This window comes from Stegodyphus dumicola, chromosome 11 (genome assembly GCF_044657685.1).
Source record: "Stegodyphus dumicola isolate Sdum_Otavi_A_Nest chromosome 11, ASM4465768v1".
NCBI lineage: Eukaryota > Metazoa > Arthropoda > Arachnida > Araneae > Eresidae > Stegodyphus > Stegodyphus dumicola.
Window position 1 is genome coordinate 57815321 of NC_140778.1, and position 18396 is coordinate 57833716.

Consider the following 18396-nt stretch of genomic DNA (forward strand, 5'->3'; position numbering starts at 1 on the left):
CACTTTTAATGAATGAGCGTTAAAATGCACATAAATAAGATTCTTGGGTTGGATGAAGGAAATAAAAACAATCAATGTAGCATAAATATACGAAATTGCATTCCGCTTTGCAGAGGTTCACACGATATAAAGTATTGTAAATTCACATCGATAGAATTACTTCGTAATTTTAAGTACTGTAAGCTTATCAATCAATTAGCTGTATTAGTAAATTCCATTGCAACAATTAAAAATCAGCAGTTCAACTATTTGATTATTTCTTTGAACAATTTAAAATTTCACCAGTCTTCATATAAGTATTTTATTTTATTTTATTTTATTTTTTTTTTTTTTTTTGTTGTTGTTGTTTGTTAAATCTCCTTATAATTTTTAATTTGTTTTGGTATATACAGTACAAAGTCCGTAATCTGGACGTCCATTATCTGGAATGATTTATAATCCAGACCTTAAAGCGACAAACTTACACATGCGCATTTAATGGGCGCATCCGCTACGCATGCATGTAAAGCCAGTAAAGCATTTACCCATGCGCGCTTCCGATACTGAAGAAAGTGACAGAGAGGTTAATGAAAACGAAACATTGACAAGTTAGACGGTATTCTCGACACAGCAAATACAGGACTTGAACAGTGGAACTTTGTAACTGAACAAGACATTATGTATGTTTATAGATCTAAAGAGAAAGTGTTAGCACAAAAAACGAAGCAACTTAAACAACTTACATTGAAAGAAATATTTAATAAAATAAAGAAAGAAATATTAAGCTTTTTTTGTAAATTTTGATACCCTTTATATCACAATTGCTCTTTATTTCATAAATTACGGTTTCATAATTTTAATATTATAATTTCTGCATGCCATCTTACCAGATTTAAATTGATGATCTATAATCCGGAAAAACCCCTAATCCGAAATCGCTGAAATCCCGACGAGTCCGGATTAAAGACTTTGTACGGTAATACAACATATGTGCGTAAATAAATAGTCATTAAGTCTTATTTCGAGTTATAATTCGATTTTGAATTGGACATCGAAACCAAAAGCTGTCCCAAATAGAATTGTCGGCAAATTGAAATGCGTGAATTAGAACAGTAATACTGAAGTTGGATGTGTTACATGTAAACGCAACGTATTAATTTTATTTAAAATGTATTTTCCCGATTGGCAACAACAGTTTTTTTTTTTTTTTTTTTTTTTTCAGAACGATAATAATTTGAACGGTAATGTTTTTTGAGCAGTAATGTTGACGGTAATGTTTCTGAATAAAGCAAGTATTTAACAATTAATGTTTGACGGAATGTGTTTTAATAAACTAATTAAATGCTAACATTTCAGAAGTGGGATAAACTAGAATTATTATCTAGATTTAACAGCGTATTGCCTTAACGTACGCTAAGCCTAAACTGAATGCGGAAGCTCGCCAAAACTGAAAGTAGAAAGGTACGTGAATTTATAAACTGTTTATGTTATGTCTAAGTATTAAACGGAAAGAACTTAAGTATAATTATTGTATTAGTATTTGAAAATTGAAGTCTAAGATGGCTTATTTGGAAGGAGGCAAAAAATGAGATTTAAAAGAACTTGCTTTGGAACTTGATGTAGATGTCCCTTCTGATATTAAAATTGTAGGCTTAAGAGATATGATTTTGAATAGTAAGAATTATAACGAAGACTTTACTAAACAAATGCTAGATAGAATTATAAATGATCGTTTAGACAGGGAAAAGTTAGAAATTTTAGAAAAAGAAAAAGATAAGCAAAGAGCATTTGAACTTGAAAAATTGAAAATAGAAGCGGAAATCAGAAGTAGTAATGTAAATAATTCTGTTCCTTCTAATGTTAGTAGAAGTAATATTTGTGATATGAGTAAATTAATGCATAAGTATGATTTGAATGAAGGTGATATAAGTTTTTATCTAGTTTTATTTGAGAGACAGGCACGACGTATTGGGTTAGAAGAACAAAACTGGATTTCTCAGCTGTTGGGTCTATTGCCTTATGAAATAACTCAATTAATTGCCCGTGAATCAGAAGAAAAAGCTAACGACTATAAGCACGTTAAGCAACTGCTACTGAGAAAATTTAAGTTAAGCCCTGAACAGCTTCGTCAAAAGTTCGTTGATCATATTAAAACATTGCGTAATACGTATAAGGACTTCACGTTTGAATTAAAAAATTATTTTGAAGAGTGGCTTGCTGGATTAAATGTAACAGATTTTGACTCTTTAAAACAACTTATTATTACTGATCAATTAAAGAAGAGGGTCCCCGCTGCTATCCGAGACCATCTCATTGATGATTGGTCTAAATTCATTAATCCTGAAGAGTTGGCTGAAAAACTAGATGAATATGAAAATATTCGGGCAGGGATAAAAGTACTTCGAGTAGAAAATAAAACTTTTAGGCATAATTTTAAGCCCAAATCTGGTTCTAAATTTTATGAAGGATCCTATAATCAGTATTCAAGACAAAGAAATGTTAAAGATTCCATGCAGACAGATGGTAATTTCAAAGTGGGTTTTAAAAACAGTTTTGATAATAAATACAATCTGAGAGATAAATTTTATAAAACAGACGAAAGGAAAAGGGACGAAAGGAAAGGGGTTTTAAAAACAGTTTTGATAATAAATACAATCTGAGAGATAAATTTTATAAAACAGACGAAAGGAAAAGGGAATATAATTCTGGCATCCGCAATGAAAAGGGTGAGCCGAAATGCTTCAATTGTAATGATTATGGACATATAGCGACGGATTGTCCTCAGCCTAAAAAAGCAATTATTTGCAGGAAATGTAATGAAAAGGGTCATACTTTTAAAAGGTGTACGTCTAAGAATCCAGACTTGACAAATGTTAAAAATAATTTATCCGTGGACCAGAATTCAGGTGTTTCACCAGCTGTATATTTAAAGTATGCTCGCATCAATAATGGAGAAGAAATTACTGCAATCATAGATACGGGTTCTAGTTCGTGTTTATTGAAACAGTCTCCGGCTAAGAGACTGAATCTTATTGTAAAACCTGATGTGGAAGAATTGTTTGGCTTTGGGAACCAGAATAAACCAGCCGCTAGAACATTGGGAAAAGTAACTGTTAACTTAGAGATTGATAATGTGGAAGGAAAGGACATTACAGTTCTAATTGTAGGAGATGAAACGCAACCATGCGACTTATTAGTTGGTCGAACATGGATTGATTTACCGCATATTGCATACGCCAAGATAGGAAATACCTTGCACATACGCTATGCTAATGACTGCCTCTTTTCACAGTTGCAAAATGATAGCAACACTCCGCGAATTAAACTGAAGGCTTCCCAAGAAACTCAAATCGAAAGTAATACGGTTAATTTCGTGAAAGTTAAAACTGATGAAATAAATAACGGTTATGTTTCAGTAAGTGGATCGGAAGATGAGTTAGGCTCGTTATTGGAAGTAATACAGGGAGAAACAGTGATACCAGTCACTAACTACAGCGATCGAAAACTAATTTTGAAAGAGAATCAATGTATCGGTAGAGCGGAAGTAGCAGAATTAGTTGAACCAAGTTCAGATCAGAAAACTGAAAATTCAAGTCAAAAGGAAATACTGATAATAAATGAAATTAAGAAGTTTAAGAGACCGATTACTTTAGAAGAAATTAAAGTTAATAACAATATTACGCCAGAGAGAAAACAGGAAGTTTTACATTTGATAAATGAGTACCGAGATTGTTTTGCATTAAATATGGAGGAATTAGGGTGTACAAACTTAACAAAAAAGGATATTAAAGAAATTGAAGGGAGTAAGCCTATTTGCATGAAGTCGTATAAAACCAATGCCGAAAAGCGTGCTTCTATAAAGAAGATAATAAATGAATGGAAGAAATATGGAATTGTTACTGAAACAAGATCTCCGTATGCTAGTCCAGTTTTACTCGTAAAGAAAAAAACAGGTGAATTACGATTAGTGATAGATTATAGAAAGTTGAATTCGCAAACTGTTAAAGATAAATTTCCACTCCCTAGGATAGATGATCTTCTTGAATGTCTTAGTGAGTGTAAAGTTTTCACTACATTGGACTTAGCTCATGGATATTTGCAGATTTCTTTAACTGAAGAAGCGAAACTGAAAACAGCTTTCATCACTCCAGATGATACTGGTCAATTTGAACGTATGATCTTTGGGTTAGCTAATGCACCTGCAGAATTTCAGAGACTTATGAATCAAGTTTTAGGTCCGTTGCTTAATAAAGAAGTATTGTGCTATTTGGACGACATATTAATTCCGGCTAAATCTTGGAAAGAAATGATGGAAAAACTTAGGAAAGTGTTTGATAGATTGAGAGAAGCAATGCTGACATTGAAACTGACAAAATGCGAATTTGGAGAAGATGAAGTTGAGTATTTGGGATTTCTAATAAAATCAAATAGTATGCAACCTGGACCAAGAAAAGTACGAGCCATATTAAACTTTCCTAAACCAACCAATGAACATGAAGTTAAACAATTTTTAGGTCTTACAAGTTTCTTTAGAAGGTTTGTACCGAAATACGCAGAGAAAGCTGAGCCGCTAACGAGACTGACGAGGAAGGATGAAACATTTCGTTGGAACGAAGATCAGCAAGAAGCATTCAGTACTTTAAAGGATCATTTAACTAATGAATATCCCATTATATAATCCCGAAGCAGAGACTGAAGTGCACACAGACGCGAGTAACAAAGGACTGGCAGGAATGCTGTTGCAAAAAGGTGAAGATAAAAAGTGGCATTTAGTTTATTGTGTAAGTAAAGGAACAACAGAAACAGAAAAGAATTATCATTCAAGCAAATTAGAATTAATGGCTATAGTTTGGACTTTGACATGACTTCGACAATTTTTAATTGGAATCCGATTTACGGTAATTACAGACTGCCAAGCTTTAGTTTATTTAAACGCGAAGAAAACTTCAAATCCTCAGATAGCAAGGTGGAGTAATCTGATCCAGGAATACAATCTTGAAATAAAGCACAGGCAAGGCAAAAGAATAAGTCACATAGATGCATTGAGCCGATCGCCAGTTGATCAGCCAGAAGAAACTTTAGACTCTATAATTGAAAACAACTTGGAAGTTTGTTTAACGCTAACGATAGATGAACAAATTCTTATGATTCAGCATTCAGATCCAGAATTACGCAAATTAATAGACATTTTAAAGAAAAAGATGAATGATAGAACGAATGCAGAGAAATATGTAACTGAAAATTACGTCTTGAAGAATAATCGATTGTTTCGTGAAAGATCAGGAAAAGGAGAAATTGTTATATGTCATACCTAAATCGATGAGAAAAGGTATTGTAGTAAAATTTCACGATCTTTTGAGACATTTTTCAGCAGACAGAACTGTTGCCAAAATCAAGGAATCATACTGGTTTAAAGGAATGAAACGATATGTTATGCGTCACATTTCGATGTGTTTGGAATGCCTAGTAAATAAAATGCCTAGTGGTAAGAAACAAGGAGTACTGCATCCAATTAGACCTGGTAGAAGACCTTTTGCAATTATACATATAGATCATTTAGGACCATTCGTAAAAAGTTCAAGAGGAAATACAGAATTATTTGTAATAATTGATAATTTTACGAGATTTACACGCTTATATCCTATGAAAAGTACTGCAACCAAGTATGTGTTAGTTGCATTGAAGAGTTTTGTAGATGATTTTGGGTTACCAGAAAAAATTATCAGCGATAGAGGAACATGTTTCACAGCGAAGGAATTTCGAGAGTACTGTCAAAATAATGGAATCAGTCATACACTCAATTCAACTCAGCATCCAAGTGGTAATGGAATGGTGGAAAGAGCAAATTGAACAATTTTGGCTACGATTAAAACGAGTATGGAAAATCCGAATCAGAGAGACTGGGACAAAAAGATTAAGGAATGCGAAAGAAATATAAACAATATGATAAATAAGACTACAAATAAAACTCCTTTCGAAATGCTTCACGGTTATTCACCAAAATTTAACGACGGATTGATGAGGATGATTACAGATGAAGACGCAGATGAATGGGAGAATCCAGTAATCTTACAGAATGAAACTAGAAAGAGAATTGAAGATATGCAGATGAAAATGAAAGCAAATTATGACAAGAAGAAAAGCAATTCTTTAACATTCGAAAGAGGAGAAATAGTAGTTATGAGAAGAGTACCTAAATCAACTGGAGAATCAACCAAAACACAACAAAAGTATCGAGGACCTTTGGTAGTTACAGAAGTTTTACCAAGTGATACCTATAGAGTGACTCAATTAGAAGAGAAGGTGAAAAGACATTTCTTTAGTACGACAGCTCATGTGAGCCAATTAAAGTCATGGCAGTGTCAAACTGAATCAGAAGAAGACGATGATGATGGTGATGACATTAGTGTTACTGGGGATAACGATAACAACACGCCGCATATTACTAAAACTAGGACACGGAAAAAGAATAGAAAACGACGGTGAATCTATATGACAGCTAAAGACTTTCGAACTATAAACATTAATATTACAGATTTAATTTTTTTAAATATAATTTCTTAATGTTCCGAGGTCGTAACTAAGTCAGGATGCCCGAATGTAAACGCAACGTATTAATTTTATTTAAAATGTATTTTCCCGATTGGCAACAACAGTTTTTTTTTTTTTTTTTTTTTTTTTTTTTTTTTTTTTTTTTCAGAACGATAATAATTTGAACGGTAATGTTTTTTTAGCAGTAATGTTGACGGTAATGTTTCTGAATAAATCAAGTATTTAACAATTAATGTTTGACGGAATGTGTTTTTAATAAAATGATAATTAAATGCTTAATAAATTTAATAATTAAATGCTAACATACATGTGACCAAAATGTTGAGGAACGAAAGAAGATTGCATGTCTCAAGTTCAAAAGTGAGCTTGTAAGGATCTTAAGTTTTACTAACGTTTATTTTATTTTAAATCTTTACTATCACTTCTTATTTTCTACTTCCGGCCAGAATTATAAGCGTGAAGGATTTTATGCAAAGTTGTCTGGCGAACGCCAAGTATTTAAGTGTGGCCTTTTTGCCAAGCAGGAGAGAGGAAGCAGTGAGTTCGAAGCAGGCCGCTTACCTTAGAAGTTACGCAGTTGCTATTTGCCTTCCAGGCCAGAGGTTTTAATCCTCTTGATAAATTAAACGTATTGTAGTGTTCACAGTCTCTGTGCTACATACGCTTCCTGTTATTATAAGGCCAATCTTATTCTAAAGTTAAATTAGAGTTTAGTTTTATTTTGATATCTTTTACGTTAGACCCCGAGTGGAGGGTCATTGTATTCCGAAGTACGGAAGTCATTGTATATAAAGAAAAATAAAGGGTTTTGTATACCCTTCGTCTGTATCCTGTCTACTTACTACAATTAGTGAACATAGCTTTAGTAAGCTCTCTGTTCTAGTCAGGTCATTGTATGTTTCCGAAGAAGGTAAGAAGAAACATTGAACCTGATAGTGGCGCCCGACGAAGAATAACCATGGCCGAGTTTCAGGAAGAACCTGTGCTGCCTGCAGAAACGGCTCAGAATCCAGAAATGCCAGCTGCCGCCCTGGAAGGATTTGGGTACATCGTCCAGACCATGCGCGCTTCAATGAAACCAGAAGCAACGTTTAATAGAAACTCACAGGTAACCAGTTTTTTGGAAAAATTGGATGACCACTTCATGCTCTACCCCGTGCACGAGTTTCAAAAAGTTACCTTAGCTACCAGCGCTTTGAGGGGCCAAGCGCTTAACTGGTTCAAATGTATCGGCAGAAGTCTCTTGGGTCAAGCAGGAAGTCCCACCTATACTTACGAAAATTTCAAGACTGCCCTAGTAAAAGCCTTCCCTGTTGTAAGGGATCGTGCGAAATTAGAAACAGAACTTTTCAGTATATATCAACAAAGAATGGAAAACCTCTCGAGCTTTATTTTAAGAAAAATTCACGTTTTCAAGCTCTTGTATGGAAACCGTCCGGATCCTGAAATAATTCAAGTGATTTTGCCGAGGTTACTACCCCAAGTGCAAGACTTTATTGAATTACGAAATCCGACTACACTGGAAAAGTTATTTGAGCTAGCAATGCAGTTTGAAAGTAGAAGAACGGCGGACGTCGAAAGAAGACGCCAATATCAACAGCGAAACCAATTTGGTACGCCAAGACTACAGCAAACTCAAGCACATGGCTACGGAGAAAAAGCGAATCAGTGGGCAAGGAAACCCGAGCATTCAAAAACAGCCGGCGAACGTCGACAGTTCAATAGCAACCCAGGAAAAAAGTCTCAAGGCCAGTGGAGAAAGAAGGAAAGCACCGAAAGGAAAAATAATTTAAACTAAAACGGATTTCTGCTGACGAGAGGGTGCGGAAATCCGAAGGCCACGAAAACCCCTCTTCCTACAAGTTAAATACAGTAATGGAGAAAAATTTAACTCTTCCGAAGATTGAAGTCTTGGTAAATAATATCCCGGCCACCGCCCTCCTGGATACCGGCGCGCAGTGTTCCTGTGTGGCAGAAGTCTTTTTTAGAAAGTATTTTCGCAAATACCGCATATATAATGCGGATAATACAACAGTATTAGCGACGCAAGGAGAACAATGTAAGTGCGTAGGTAAAGTACCTTTGTACATCCGTATCAAGGACGAACAAGTAAAGGTGATGTTTTTTATAGTAAAGAATTTGCAAGCAAATTTAATCCTAGGAATAGACTTTCTTTCAGACGCACAAGCTACACTGGATTTTAATGCAGCGTCCCTTAAGCTGACGATGAAACCAGTGCGTGTAGAAAAGGTTGAACCGCCAAGGTTAAATCTTGACCACCTGCCTAATGACGAGCAAGATAGAATCCGACAAGTGGTAAGTGAATTTGCTTCCTTATTTAGTGATATTCCAGGATTTACTCAGGTTACTAACCATAGTATTGACACCGGAGATGCATTGCCGGTTCGTCAAAAACCATACCGGTATGATAAGAATAAGGAAAAAATTATAGAATGGCATATTACCGATATGCTACGTAAAAAGATCATAACGCCTATCTCAAGTAGTTATGCTAGTCCGGTGGTTTTATGTAAGAAAAATAATGATTATCCTTTGGAGCATCCAAAAAGGTGGAGATTCGCTATTGATTACCGTAAATTAAATTCCATAACGAAATATCCGGTATATCCTTTACCGATCATAGAAGAAATTTTAAGGAACATAAAATCAACCAAATTTATGACGACTTTAGACTTAACGAATGGTTATTTTCAAATAGGGGTCAGGCCTGAGGACGTGCCTAAGACTGCTTTTATAACCAAGTCTGGCACTTATGCATTTTTGCGAATGCCGTTTGGCCTTTCAGGCGCCCCAGCAACATTTCAGCGATGCATGGACATTGTGTTAAGACCTGTTCTTGGAAAGTCCACATTTATCTATTTAGATGATATCATTATTACTAGTGGTAATCTCGACCAACATATACAGGATTTAAGACAGGTGTTTTCTTTATTAAATGAGGCCGGTCTAAAAGTTAATGTCGAAAAGTGCAAATTTGCAGCCCCTGAATTAAAATATTTAGGTTACAAAATATCGCAAAAAGGGATCGAGACAGATGAATCAAAAATAATCGCTGTACAAAAGTATCCGACTCCAAACACAGCAAAGAAGCTCTCTTCTTTTCTAGGACTTTGTTCATATTATAGGTCCTTTATAAAAGATTTTGCGGCTATCGCTGAGCCATTGTTAAAATTAAAAAGGAAAAAGGCAAGATTCTCGTGGACTGCCGAAGCCAATAGTGCTTTCGAAAAATTAAAACAAGCATTAACGCAAGCCCCTGTGTTGAAATTTCCTGAAAAGGATGAAAATTTAGAAATTTCAGCGGATGCTTCGGATTATGCGGTAGGAGCGGTACTTTCGCAAAATCAGCAGCCCGTGGCATTTTTTAGCCGAACTTTAAATCAAACACAAAGAAACTATTCCGCGACCGAGAGAGAGGCACTTGCAGTTCTGTTAGCAGTGCAAAAGTTCCGAGTCTATTTTGGAAAGGCGCCGATAACAGTATATTCTGATCATGCGGCGGTAACTAGATTGTACTCAGGGAAAAATTTATCCCCAAGGTTAATAAGATGGGCACTCAAGCTGCAAGAATATAATCTGGTAATCAAGCATACCCCCGGAAAGGAAAATATCGTAGCAGATGCCCTATCACGAATTAAATTAGACGAACAGGGTAATACCGTAAAAGTTGCAATGCTGACAGCGTGTACAATAAATTCCCGAGAAACTGTAATAACCGAACTGGGTAAGGATCCTGAGTTTGGAAGTATTTATGAGTATTTGAAAGATCCTGAAAATTTTAGCCACCAAGATATTGTGGCGATAAGAAATAGGGCGGCCCATTACGAACTAATAGATGGTCTATTATTCTACACAAAAACTACGAATTCCAACAACGAATTTCGACCTGTTATCCCAGCTAGTCTTAGATTAAATATCCTGCAAGAGCTCCATGACAGCCCTTTAGCTTCTCATGCTGGTATTCGAAAAACTATCCAACGCGTACGCGAGGCAGTCTACTTTCCTGAACTGCAAAAGTTAACAAGGGCGTATGTCCAGTCCTGCCCAACATGTCAAGCCGTTAATTATATTAATTTCCGCCCGGCCGGGTTTCTAAATAGTATTAAATCCGAATTTCCAAATGAAATATTCGGCATCGATTTATTGGGCCCTTTCCCAAAAAGTCAGTTAAATAAAAATCGCTATCTCCTTGTTATGGTTGATCATTTTAGTAAATGGACCGAAATTGTTCCCTTAAAACGAGGCTCCGCGAAATTAGTTACTGATTCTATTTTAAATAAATATATTTTAAAATACGGGGCGCCCCTAAAAGTTATATCGGATAATGGTCCTCAATTTGTAAGTAATATATTTGAAGACATGTGTCAAAAACTGGGCATACGTCATTTAAAAATGGTCCCGTATCGGCCGCAATCAAATATAGCGGAACGGGTCAATAGAAATATAATGAAAATTGTCCGTAGTTAAGTTAAAAATTTTCATAAAAGCTGGGTTAACTATGTCAATGAATTAGGTTACGCCCTTAGGACCGCAAAACATGATACAACGGGCAAAACTCCTGCTGAGTTATTTCTAGGCAGAAAGGTTATAACACCGTTAGATAAACTATTTTATGTGCAAGAAAGAGCCCCAGAATTTAAAATGGGTGATATAGAAAAACTAATAAAAGAAGCAAAAAAGAATACGGAAGTAGCACAAAGAAAACAGAAGTTATACTATGATCTGAAACGACGGAGTGTAACTTATAAAGTAGGGGATGAAGTTTTAAAAATTAAGCATTCACTTTCTTCAGCACCAGAAGATAAAACTGCCAAATTTTTTCCACGCTTTGAAGGACCATATGTTATAGAAAAAATAACTCACGCTGTTGTAGTGTTAAAGGCAAGAAATGGTGAAACCTGTTCCGCAAATATGGATCAAATTAAACCCTACTTCGATCGTAATAAAATGAAAATCTTTTCAGATCTTTTGCAGGATCCGGTACGGCAGACACCGCAGGTACAAGTTCCAGAGGTGGGAAAACGACAAGTACAAGGGCAAGCCAATGAGAGACAGAAGCAAGTGAAAAGAAAATTGCCCCGCGGAAAAACTGAAGGTAAAAAGAAAAAGAAGCCGTTCCACCGTCCAGAAAACAGAGTTCACGAACATCCCCAGAATGAAGAAGGGAGAAGGACGACGTATGTGGAAAGGACCGGGAGAAAGGACGGCAACTATAACCCGGCTGTGAAACGGAAGATTGACTCATCCGACATAACTCTCCGCAGCAAAAGTCGCCGAACTGCGGAAGGGCCATCAGCGGCGGAGGAAAAAGTACAAGAAAAATTTGAACGGCCAACAACGAGGTCCAAGCAGGATCACGACAGAAGTTTCCCGGTTCCACCAAGACCAGCTGCCTTCAAACGGCCAAGACCACAAGCAGAGGACAGAAGGAAGATGTTCAAGGGTGGCCGTAGTGGTGAAAAACGGAAGCTTCCAGAGGAAAGCACTGAAGGTGCGAGCCCGTACAAGAAGGAGGATCAACCAAGCTACTATCAGCTATATCTTTAAAGACTGGGCCCAGAAAAGGATGTCTGAATATTACAAAGATAAGTAAAATTTTATGTTACTTTACAAACTTAAGTTAATCTTTCATTCTTACTGCAAGTGGCAGATTTCAAGAAGTTTTACCTCATGCGAGGTCTACCTTTATCGCCAAAAGGGCGAGAAATGAGTTGTGACCGATTTTCTTATTATGTTTTTCAATTACTCGCGCGTAAAACTAAAGTTGATGTATAATAGCGTTGTGTAAAGACTTAAATATTGTAAAAAGTTATTGTATAAATTTTATTTAAAACATTCTAGCAAGAAAGAAGTTTTAGTCTGAAAGACTTTTTGAAATGTAGTATTATTTCAATGTAGAAAGAATTGGCACTTGCTTTGAAAAGAATAGAAGTTAACAATGCACTACTAATGTATGTTTTCAAATGTGTAAAATTAACGGCATGTTGATATGTTCTTGTATACATGTGAACTGTTATTTTGAATGTTAAGAAATACCGTGATATGGTAAAAGTGATAGTAATGTTAAAAATTTGTTATTCGTGTGACTGTAAAGATTAAATCATGACGAATATATGTTAAAGGTTGAATGATGTAGTTAGGCTCTCTGACGCTACACTTTAGAGTTAGCCACTTTCAGAATAGTACCTCAGGGTCTAGAGTTGAAATTAGGGTGTGTTAAGAGGTCTCGTATGTTGAATTTTAACACGTTAGTGTTTTGATTGTAGGAGGAAGTGTGGCACACGTAGACAGAAACACATTCGTGGTTGGTGTTCTTTTACAACACATGTCAGAGAGCACGGGGAGAGATAATTAAAATAGTCATGAATGAAATAAGAATGTTAAGAAAAGTATATTCTATATGTTATTTGCAATGTCATTCTGTAACATTTCATTAAACTAGTTTTCCTTCCAGATCTCTGGAAGGAACCAGAATTGAATAAAGCTCCTGTTTAGATGCAGTACAGATGAAAAAGAAAAAAAAGATTGTTGTATATCCCGGGAGCTGCTATTGTAACAAATTTCTTTCTTTTAAATTTTCTAGTTTCTAGCGAAGCATTTTTTTTTTTTTTTTGTAAAAGGTTGGCCTCGCGTTAGATTTTAGAGCTAAAAGTTTTCAACAAGGTCGTTTTAGACCTCAGTTTCAAACTAATTAACTCTGGCGGGAAGTATGTAAGGATCTTAAGTTTTACTAACGTTTATTTTATTTTAAATCTTTACTATCACTTCTTATTTTCTACTTCCGGCCAGAATTATAAGCGTGAAGGATTTTATGCAAAGTTGTCTGGCGAACGCCAAGTATTTAAGTGTGGCCTTTTTGCCAAGCAGGAGAGAGGAAGCAGTGAGTTCGAAGCAGGCCGCTTACCATAGAAGTTACGCAGTTGCTATTTGCCTTCCAGGCCAGAGGTTTTAATCCTCTTGATAAATTAAACGTATTGTAGTGTTCACAGTCTCTGTGCTACATACGCTTCCTGTTATTATAAGGCCAATCTTATTCTAAAGTTAAATTAGAGTTTAGTTTTATTTTGATATCTTTTACGTTAGACCCCGAGTGGAGGGTCATTGTATTCCGAAGTACGGAAGTCATTGTATATAAAGAAAAATAAAGGGTTTTGTATACCCTTCGTCTGTATCCTGTCTACTTACTACAATTAGTGAACATAGCTTTAGTAAGCTCTCTGTTCTAGTCAGGTCATTGTATGTTTCCGAAGAAGGTAAGAAGAAACATGGAACCTGATAAGCTGAATAGCAGGATCAGTGAAATTCATTAAAACGCTGATTTTTGTTGTTTGACTTCTAAATTAATATTTGCTCGGCGTGTTATTTTAAGCGAAATGGTAAGAATGATTAAGGGGGCTCATACACCTTAAACCCCTTATAATCTTCGAATATGTGACTGTTACAAGAGTTGGGATAGATATTTTATTTGTTTTAAAAGCAATTACTTCCAACTTTTTACAGCTGACTATATAATATAGCTGCTTTGGGAACTAATAACTAGAAAGTTTGTGTTGCCACAAATAGTTTTGTAATTTAATCTGCTTTGTGGCAAAATGTTTCGTCATGTTTCCACCTTGCACGCATGATATATTTAAAAAATGGCTAGTGGTACATACTTGAAAGTTGATGGAATTCTTTATATGGGCACTATTTTCTAACTGAACCCCAAATCTGATGAACATTTTAATATTAAGAAATTTTATGTACGAAAACATTAGAGATTTTTTTAAAGAATATCTTTTATAAATTAAACTCCAAATAAAATAAAAAATTATCATGAAATTCGCAGAATTTTTGGTTCACAGTAGTTTTCAAATATTATAAAAGCTATGTATTAAATATGGAATTCAATTATGCAGCAGAATGTTTTAAACTGTGTGCGCAAGGTGGAAACACAACGAAATATTTTGTAAAGGCATATGAATAATTGTACTTATATGATCTATTCCATTTAGTCAATTTTTTTTTCTTGATGTTCTTTTTCTTGCAGCACTTTTAACCGTATCATCAGCTACGGGGGACCTACATACGAATGGCTCCCTCGATTACGAAACGGCTAATTATCACGAATGGAATGCGAGCTGTGAAGTTGCAACAAGTAATGGAAGTGACACATTTTACTCACGCATCCGATTATTTGTTTTGGACGTCGATGATAATCCGCCGTACGTGCAAGACAGTACAAGTATGCTGCAGGATGTGGATGTATCGCAAATTATACCCGTAAGGAATTTAATCTTACTATTAAACAGTTCTTTAATATTAAACCTATGACTGCTATTACACTCAAACCTGGTTTTGTCCGGTGGATAGAGACCGAAAAAAAAAAAAAAAAAAAAAAAAACGCATAAGAAAAATCGCACAAACCTTCACGAGTAGCTATAAAAAATAGTTTTCGCTACACAATTAATTGGTACTTTTTTATGCACCATAAAAGTACCACATAAAAATAGTCGGCATCAGCCCAGAAGGCGACTATTAATTTCGCTTTGGCATTTAATGTCGAATCACTATACTCACTTTTAGACAACAACAAATGCAGAGGCTCGGACAAGCGGAAGGGAGAATATCCCCGGAGGGCGCTTTTGGTCAGTGGAACCGTCCTTGGGATACACCGGGCGCTGGATTTCGGCGCCTCGCGTGGCCGTCAAGTTCGACTAAAGATACTGGTGGACGTGGCGCTTCACCAATTAACCATATAGTAAAGGGGTGGTGCCCACGTCTCCGTCGCATGTCGCATGTCGCATACTCACTTTTAGAGTTTCATTTTTCAAATTGGTCCCACCAAATGTTAGAAACTTCCACTATATTTGAAGAAATTAAATAATGAAGAATCTGCATAAATGTATGTATGTTTCTCGCATTGTGATGAAACAACGGTACCTAGAGTCATCCAATTTTGAATAACGTAATCCACCACCCGAACATGGGTATCTAAGAGCCCTAATTTTGAATTTGTTTTTTTATCTATTTCATATTTTGTAAAAGTTTAACAATTCTTTTTATTAGAATGATTTCAGAGCGAGCAGTAGTAACACTGTGCAGAAAAACACATTTTTATCTCCAGCCCGCGAGACTGTGTGTCGGAAATTCTAAAGATATCCTCTTTTGAAATTATTTTGGGATATTGCTGCTAAATTGAATTTTATGGTTTGAGTGTGAAGAACATGATATATAATAAATAAAGATAACACACAAAACGTCAAAAAAAGCCCCAATAGACGTAATATAAGATCTGAAAATTTTCAGCTTTTTTTTTTTTTTTTTTTTTTTTTTTTTTTTTTTTTTTTCCTGTACTACATTATTATCATAATAAAAGCATTACATATTTGCATTCTGTTCTACAAATTTCAGTATCTACTATTAAAATGTGTTTCATATTGAAAGCGACAAAAGAATAGCACAATGAAAAAGAAAGAATAGCTATTCTGTCAATTGGTTTATCAAGCTGAAACAAATTAATTCCGAAACTGTAATTACACATGTTTTATCTGGAAACAGCGAAAAATCTTCCGGTTACAAAACTCGCCGCCATTGGCATTGTTAATCAAAATGACGCGGACAAGAGCTGCTTGTGTAAGGAAACCAACCCAGGACGAACAGAAGTCAACACCGAAATGGTTGAAAACATTCGTGAAACATTTTTACGAAGTCCCACAAAATCGTGAAGATCTGGACTCAATGCTCCTCATGTAACGGTGTGGCGTGTATTACGAAAATGCCTAAAATTCCAACCAAACACCTTTCAGATGTTGCAGGGTTTAAAACCTCCTGACAAACCATTGCGCGTTCAAGGTAATCTGGAAGTAGATGGTTCCGCCAACAGATCTGTGTTTACGGATGAAGCAAGTTTTCGCATTTCTGCGAATGTTAATCTTCATGATTTAAGGTTCTAACACGTGGAAACCACATGGTCTAATGGTGCAAGAGCATGAGTCTCCAAAGGTAAACGTTTGTTGCGATATTTCCAAGAGTTGCATTTTTGTTCTTTGTTTTCGGAGAAACATCGATTGGCGGATACATTTACCAACATCAATGCTATCAATGCGGTTGTTCCCTCAGTTGGTGGAAGCGATTCCCTGTTTCATTCTGTAGCAAGACAGTACTCCGCTACCTTTGCATAAAAGCGTAGTCTATCCCATCGCTGAACTGGCTGTGCTGGGTCAAACGATATACAATTGTTTTGTTCGCAACCGAGTTCCCCAGGTCTATTTATTTCCTTGTGATATTTTGCTGTGGTGTTTTGTTAAAGTCAAAGTATTCGTGCTTCAATTCCCCAAGACTTACAGCAATTGAGATTGTGGATAACTGAGGTTATAAGGTATTCCTCCCGCCTTCTTAGCATGCCTTCGTAGTGTACTGGTCAGCACGTTCGGCGCGTGTTCGAGAAGTCAGTGGTTCGAGTCCTGGAGAAGGCAGTGCTAATTTTTCATCTCTCCTGCTTTGGCCTAACCGTCAGATTGCTAGGTAACGACTAGGATGACTTCCTAACCCTGTAGTGCCATTAACTTAGTTTGGCGGAACAGGTTAAGTAAAGTGACCATATCTCTCCTGCTCTCAACGATTATCTAATGTCTGTACAGTGGTGCCCGAACTAAAATATGGTGAATGATGAATCTTCACCACCAGGATTTGGTGATTGGGTCCCCTAAAACTCCAGTCGCCCTTTAAAAGAGGAAGTATGTAAAGTATTTCTCCCGCTTCTTAGCATACCTTCGTACTGTAGCGGTCAGCACCCTCGGCACGTATTTGAGAGGCTCGTGGTTCGAGTCCCGGCGAAGGCGTTGCTCATTTCTCATCTCTCCTGCTTCGAAATAACCTAACCTTCGAAATAACAGTGTTCAAATCATTAACAAAGGATATTCTATCAACTGCAGAGATATTTAGCGTGTCATTGGTATGTGTGTGATTATGGCAAAGCTTCGAGGGCTATCTGCCTAAGGGGAGGGATGCCTTGGTGGAGGACTTGCTAAGGGAAACTGCCTCGTATATACGTTACACATGAGGAAAACCACGAAAACTCCCATGCAGCCAGCCCGTTCGCAGGATTCGAACTTCGAACCGAACTACCAGGGGCGTGTCATTGGAGAGCCACATATAAAACATCTATAGAACTTGGATAACTATAGTTTCAATGTAAATTTGATTTAGCAAAACAAAGTCATTGCAGTGTTCACAGGTATACTATCTTTTTGTTCTATTGTATATGATATACACTGCAAATGCACTGCAGAGACATTGGGACTTTTTTTGGAAGCAGGAGACTTAAAGAAATGAGCAATGCTTTCGCGGAACTCGAGCCACGCACCTCTCGAATGCGCTCCGAGTGTGCTGACTACTACACCACGAAGACGCACTACGGAAGCGGGAGGAATACCTTATAGTGGTAATCCTTTAATGTATATATTGCTCGATTCTAAGAAATATATGACTATACAGACAGTAGCTTATGTTTTTAGTTCAAAGGAGCTTTGTCCCTGAGGGACTATTGTTTTCGTTTTGCGATTTTGCGTCGAATTACTCTGAATGTCCGTTTCACTTTTCAAACTGTTGCCACCTAATATTATCACCCTGTATTATATTTGAAGAAATAAATAATGAAGAATCTGCATAAATGTGTGTATGTTTCTCGCAATGTGATAAAATAGCGGCACCTAGAAACAGCGAATTTTGAATGACGTAATCCTACTGCAAATTTGGGCATTTGGAAGCCCAAATTTGGAATTTGGAATTTATTTTATTATCGATTTCATATTTTGTAAAAACGTAACGAATTTTCAACTAACAAACTCAAGTATTTCAAAG

The 18396-nt window shown here is 36.2% G+C and overlaps 1 protein-coding gene across 1 annotated transcript in view; it reads left to right on the forward strand.

The window, feature by feature from the left end:
* LOC118190652 (proto-oncogene tyrosine-protein kinase receptor Ret-like) overlaps positions 1–18396 on the forward strand; it is a 169918-nt gene that overhangs the window by 53613 nt on the left and 97909 nt on the right. The window contains exon 4 of the mRNA XM_085826739.1: positions 14582–14814. Coding sequence (XP_085682865.1) covers positions 14582–14814 — 233 coding nt within the window. The remainder of the gene's footprint in view (positions 1–14581; positions 14815–18396) is intronic.